Source organism: Periophthalmus magnuspinnatus, chromosome 18 (genome assembly GCF_009829125.3).
Source record: "Periophthalmus magnuspinnatus isolate fPerMag1 chromosome 18, fPerMag1.2.pri, whole genome shotgun sequence".
NCBI classification, from domain to species: domain Eukaryota; kingdom Metazoa; phylum Chordata; class Actinopteri; order Gobiiformes; family Gobiidae; genus Periophthalmus; species Periophthalmus magnuspinnatus.
In genome coordinates this window covers 26,289,556-26,295,362 of record NC_047143.1, presented here as the reverse complement: position 1 = coordinate 26,295,362, position 5,807 = coordinate 26,289,556, and the positions used below count along the sequence as shown (strand labels likewise).

The window sequence follows — 5,807 nt, the reverse complement described above, 5'->3', positions numbered from 1 at the left end:
AGCTGTTGTAGTCTTTGGAGCAGCTGTAGTGGTTGTAGGTGCAGCTGTTGTTGTTGGAGCAGCTCTAGTGGTTGTAGGTGCAGCTGTTGTAGTCGTTGGGGCTGCTGTCGTGGTTGTAGGTGCAGCTGTCGTAGTTGTAGGTGCAGCTGTTGTTGTTGGAGCAGCTGTAGTGGTTGTAGGTGCAGCTGTCGTAGTTGTAGGTACAGCTGTTGTAGTTGATGGAGCAGCTGTCGTAGTTGTAGGTGCAGCTGTTGTTGTTGGAGCAGCTGTAGTGGGTGTAGGTGGAGCTGTCGTAGTTGTAGGTACACCTATTGTTGGAGCAGCTGTAGTGGTTGTAGGTGCAGCTGTCGTAGTTGTAGGTGCAGCTGTTGTTCTTGGAGCAGCTGTAGTGGTTGTTGGAGCCGCTGTTGTAGTCGTTGGAGCAGCTGTAGTGGTTGTAGATGAAGCTGTTGTAGTCGTTGGGGCAGCTGTAGTGGTTGTATGTGCAGCTGTTGTTGTTGGAGCAGCTGTAGTGGTTGTTGGAGACGCTGTTGTAGTCGTTGGAGCAGCTGTAGTGGTTGTAGGTGCAGCTGTTGTAGTCGTTGGGGCAGCTGTCGTGGTTGTAGGTGCAGCTGTCGTAGTTGTAGGTGCAGCTGTTGTTGTTGGAGCAGCTGTAATGGTTGTAGGTGCAGCTGTTGTGGCTGTTGGGGCAGCGGTAGTGGTTGTTGGTGCAGGTGTTGTAGTCGTTGGAGCAGCTGTTGTGGTTGTAGGTGCAGGTGTCGTAGTTGTAGGTGCAGCTGTCGTAGTTGTAGGTGCAGCTGTCGTTGTCGTTGGAGCAGCAGTAGTGGTTGTAGCTGCAGCTGTCGTAGTTGTAGGTGCAGCTGTCGTAGTTGTAAGTGCAGCTGTAGTGGTTGTAGGTGCAGCTGTCGTAGTTGTAGGTGCAGCTGTCGCAGTTGTAGGTGCAGCTGTTGTTGTTGGAGCAGCTGTAGTGGTTGTAGCTGCAGCTGTCATAGTTGTAGGTTCAGCTATTGTTGTTGGAGCAGCTGTAGTGGTTGTAGGCGCAGCTGTCGTAGTTGTAGGTGCAGCTGTTGTTGTTGGAGCAGCTTTAGTAGTTGTAGGTGCAGCTGTTGTAGTCATTGAAGCAGCTTTAGTGGTTGTAGGTGCAGCTGTTGTAGTCGTTGGAGTCGCTGTCGTAGTTGTAGGTGCAGCTGTCATAGTTGTAGGTGCAGCTGTTGTAGTCGTTGGAGCAGCTGTCGTGGTTGTAGGTGCAGCTGTCATAGTTGTAGGTGCAGCTGTCGTAGTTGTAGGTGCAGCTGTTGTAGTCATTGCAGCTGTAGTGGTTGTTGGAGCCGCTGTCGTAGTCGTTGGAGTAGTTATTGTGGTTGTAGGTGCAGCGGTCGTAGTTGTAGGTGCAACTAGTGTTGTCGTTGGAGCAGCTATAGTGGTTGTAGGTGCAGCTGTCGTAGTTGTAGGTGCAACTGTTGTTGTTGGAGCAGCTGTAGTGGTTGTAGGTGCAGCTGTTGTAGTCGTTGGAGCAGCTGTCGCAGTTGTAGGTGCAGCTGATGTTGTTGGAGCAGCTGTAGTGGTTGTACGTGCAGCTGTTGTAGTCATTGGAGCAGCTGTAGTGGTTGTAGGTGCAGCTGTTGTTGTTGGAGCAGCTGTAGTGGTTGTAGGTGCAGCTGTCATAGTCGTAGGTGCAGCTGTTGTTGTTGGAGCAGTTGTAGTGGTTGTAGGTGCAGCTGTCGTAGTTGTAGGTGCAGCTGTAGTGGTTGTGGGTGCAGCTGTTGTAGTCGTTGGAGTAGCTGTTGTGGTTGTTGGTGCAGCTGTTGTAGTCGTTGCAGCAGCTGTCGTGGTTATAGGTGCAGCTGTCGTAGTTGTAGGTGCAGCTGTCGTAGTTGTAGGTGCAGCTGTTGTTGTTGGAGCAGCTGTAGTGGTTGTAGATGCAGCTGTCGTAGTTGTAGGTGCAGCTGTCTTAGTTGTAGGTGCAGCTGTTGTTGTTGGAGCAGCTGTAGTGGTTGTAGGTGCAGCTGTTGTAGTTAATGGAGCAGCTGTAGTAGTTGTAGGTGCAGCTGTTGTAGTTGTAGGTGCAGCTGTTGTAGTTGTAGGTGCAGCTGTTGTTGGAGCAGCTGTAGTGGTTGTTGGAGCCACTGTCAAAGTTGTTGGAGTAACTATTGTGGTTGTAGGTGAAGCTGTTGTAGTTGCAGGTGCAGCTGTTGTTGTTGGAGCAGCTGTAGTGGTTGTAGGTGCAGCTGTCGTAGTTGTAGGTGCAGCTGTTGTTGTTGGAGCAGCTGTAGTGGTTGTAGGTGCAGCTGTTGTAGTCGTTGGAGCAGCTGTAGTGGTTGTAGGTGCAGCTGTTGTAGTTGTAGGTGCAGCTGTTGTTGGAGCAGCTGTAGTGGTTGTAGGTGCAGCTGTTGTAGTTGTAGGTGCAGCTGTTGTTGGAGCAGCTGTCGTGGTTGTAGGTGCAGCTGTTGTAGTCGCTGGAGCAGCTGTAGTGGTTGTAGGTGCAGCTGTTGTAGTCGTTGGAGCAGCTGTCATGGTTGTAGGTGTAGCTGTCGTAGTTGTAGGTGCAGCTGTTGTTGTTGGAGCAGCTGTAGTGGTTGTTGGAGCAGCTGTAGTGGTTGTAGGTTTAGCTGTCATAGTTGTAGGTGCAGCTGTTGTTGGAGCAGCTGTAGTGGTTGTAGGTGCAGCTGTTGTAGTCATTGGGTCAGCTGTCGTGGTTGTAGGTGCAGCTGTTGTAGTTGTTGGAGCAGCTGTAGTGGTTGTAGGTGCAGCTGTTGTAGGCTTTGGAGCAGCTGTCATGGTTGTAGGTGCACCTGTCGTAGTTGTAGGTGCAGCTGTTGTTGGAGCAGCTGTAGTGATTGTAGGTGCAGCTGTTGTAGTCGTTGGAGCAGCTGTAGTGGTTGTAGGTGCAGCTGTTGTAGTCGTTGGAGCAGCTGTCGTGGTTGTAGGTGCAGCTGTTGTAGTTGTAGGTGCAGCTGTTGTTGTTGGAGCAGCTGTAGTGGTTGTGGGTGCAGCTGTTGTAGTCGTTGGAGTAGCTGTTGTGGTTGTTGGGGCAGCTGTAGTGGTTGTTGGTGCAGCTGTTGTAGTCATTGGAGCAGCTGTCGTGGTTGTAGGTGCAGCTGTCATAGTTGTAGGTGCAGCTGTTGTTGTTGGAGCAGCTGTAGTGGTTGTAGGTGTAGCTGTTGTAGTCGTTGGAGCAGCTGTAGTGGTTGTAGGTGCATCTGTTGTAGTCGTTGGGGAAGCTGTCGTGGTTGTAGGTGCAGCTGTTGTAGTTGTAGGTGCAGCTGTTGTTGTTGGAGCAGCTGTAGTGGTTGTGGGTGCAGCTGTTGTAGTCGTTGGATTAGCTGTTGTGGTTGTTGGGGCAGCTGTAGTGGTTGTTGGTGCAGCTGTTGTAGTCATTTGAGCAGCTGTCGTGGTTGTAGGTGCAGCTGTCGTAGTTGTAGGTGCAGCTGTTGTTGTTGGAGCAGCTGTAGTGGTTGTAGGTGTAGCTGTTGTAGTCGTTGGAGCAGCTGTAGTGGTTGTAGGTGCATCTGTTGTAGTCGTTGGGGAAGCTGTCGTGGTTGTAGGTGCAGCTGTCGTAGTTGTAGGTGCAGCTGTCGTAGTTGTAGGTGCAGGTGTCGTAGTTGTAGGTGCAGCTGTTGTTGTTGGAGCAGCTGTAGTGGTTGTAGGTGCAGCTGTTGTAGTTGTAGGTGCAGCTGTCGTAGTTGTAGGTGCAGCTGTCGTAGTTGTAGGTGCAGCTGTTGTTGTTGGAGAAGCTGTAGTGGTTGTAGGTGCACCTGTCGTAGTTGTAGGTGCAGCAGTTGTTGTTGGAGCAAATGTAGTAGTTGTAGGTGCAACTGTTGTAGTCGTTGGGTCAGCTGTCGTGGTCGTAGGTGCAGCTGTTGTAGTCGTTGGAACAGCTGTAGTGGTTGTAGGTGCAGCTGTTGTAGTCGTTGGAGCAGCTGTCGTGGTTGTAGGTGCAGCTGTTGTTGTTGGACTAGCTGTAGTGGTTGTGGGTGCAGCTGTTGTAGTCGTTGGAGCAGCTGTCGTGGTTGTAAGTGCAGCTGTCGTAGTTGTAGGTGCAGCTGTCGTAGTTGTAGGTGCAGCTGTTGTTGTTGGAGCAGCTGTAGTGGTTGTAGGTGTAGCTGTTGTAGTTGTTGGAGCAGCTGTAGTGGTTGTAGGTGCAGCTGTTGTAGTCGTTGGGGAAGGTGTCGTGGTTGTAGGTGCAGCTGTTGTAGTCGTTGGGGAAGCTGTCGTGGTTGTAGGTGCAGCTGTCGTAGTTGTAGGTGCAGCTGTCATAGTTGTAGGTGCAGGTGTCGTAGTTGTAGATGCAGGTGTTGTTGTTGGAGCAGCTGTAGTGGTTGTAGGTGCAGCTGTCAAAGTTGTAGGTGCAGCTGTCGTAGTTGTAGGTGCAGCTGTCATAGTTATAGGTGCAGCTGGTGTTGTTGGAGAAGCTGTAGTGGTTGTAGGTGCAGCTGTCGTAGTTGTAGGTGCAGCTGTTGTTGTTGGAGCAAATGTAGTGGTTGTAGGTGCAACTTTTGTAGTCGTTGGGTCAGCTGTCGTGGTTGTAGGTGGAGCTGTCGTAGTCGTTGGAGCAGCTGTAGTGGTTGTAGGTGCAGCTGTTGTAGTCGTTGGAGCAGCTGTCGTGGTTGTAGGTGCAGCTGTTGTAGTTGTAGGTGCAGCTGTTGTTGTTGGGGCAGCTGTAGTGGTTGTTGGTGCAGCTGTTGTAGTCGTTGGAGCAGCTGTCGTGGTTGTAGGTGCAGCTTTTGTAGTTGTAGGTGCAGCTGTCGTAGTTGTAGGTGCAGTTGTTGTTGTTGGAGCAGCTGTAGTGGTTGTAGGTGCAGCTGTCGTAGTTGAAGGTGCAGCTGTTGTTGTCGTTGGAGTAGAAGTAGTGGTTGTTGGAGCTGCTGTCATAGTCGTTGGAGTAGCTGTTGTGGTTGTAGGTGCAGCTGTCGTAGTTGTATGTGCAGCTGTTGTAGTCGTTGGAGCAGCTGTAGTGGTTGTTGGAGCCGCTGTCATAGTCGTTGGAGTAGCTGATGTGGTTGTAGGTGCAGCTGTCGTAGTTGTAGGTGCAGCTGTTGTTGTTGTTGGAGCAGCAGTAGTGGTTGTAGGTGCAGCTGTCGTAGTTGTAGGTGCAGCTGTTGTTGTTGGAGCAGCAGTAGTGGTTGTAGGTGCAGCTGTCGTAGTTGTAGGTGCAGCTGTTGTTGTTGGAGCAGCTGTAGTGGTTGTAGGTGTAGCTGTTGTAGTCGTTGGAGCAGCTGTAGTGGTTGTAGGTGCAGCTGTCGTAGTTGTAGGTGCAGCTGTCGTAGTTGTAGGTGCAGGTGTCGTAGTTGTAGGTGCAGCTGTTGTTGGAGCAGCTGTAGTGGTTGTAGGTGCAGCTGTCGTAGTTGTAGGTGCAGCTGTCGTAGTTGTAGGTGCAGCTGTTGTTGTTGGAGCAGCTGTACTAGTTGTAGGTGCAGCTGTTGTAGTTGTAGGTGCAGCTGTTGTTGGAGCAGCTGTAGTGGTTGTAGGTGCAGCTGTCGTAGTTGTAGGTGCAGCTGTTGTTAGAGCAGCTGTCGTAGTTGTAGGTGCAGCTGTTGTTGGAGCAGCTGTAGTGGTTGTAGGTGTAGCTGTTGTAGTCGTTGGAGCAGCTGTAGTGGTTGTAGGTGCATCTGTTGTAGTCGTTGGGGAAGCTGTTGTGGTTGTAGGTGCAGCTGTCGTAGTTGTAGGTGCAGCTGTCGTAGTTGTAGGTGCAGGTGTCATAGTTGTAGGTGCAGCTGTTGTTGTTGGAGCAGCTCTAGTGGTTGTAGGTGCAGCTGTTGTAGTTGTAGGTGCAGCTGTTGTTGTTGGAGAAGCTGTAGTGGTTGTAG

General features: G+C 51.1%; 1 protein-coding gene across 1 annotated transcript; it reads right to left on the bottom strand.

Moving 5' to 3' along the window:
• Nucleotides 1-510: 510 nt before the first annotated feature.
• Nucleotides 511-1,380, bottom strand: LOC117385978 (mucin-2-like; the record flags this gene model as incomplete). The annotated part of the gene is made up of 1 exon (XM_033983278.1): nt 511-1,380. A coding segment is annotated over one exon (870 nt), but the record flags the coding sequence as incomplete, so codon positions are not given.
• Nucleotides 1,381-5,807: the final 4,427 nt, after the last annotated feature.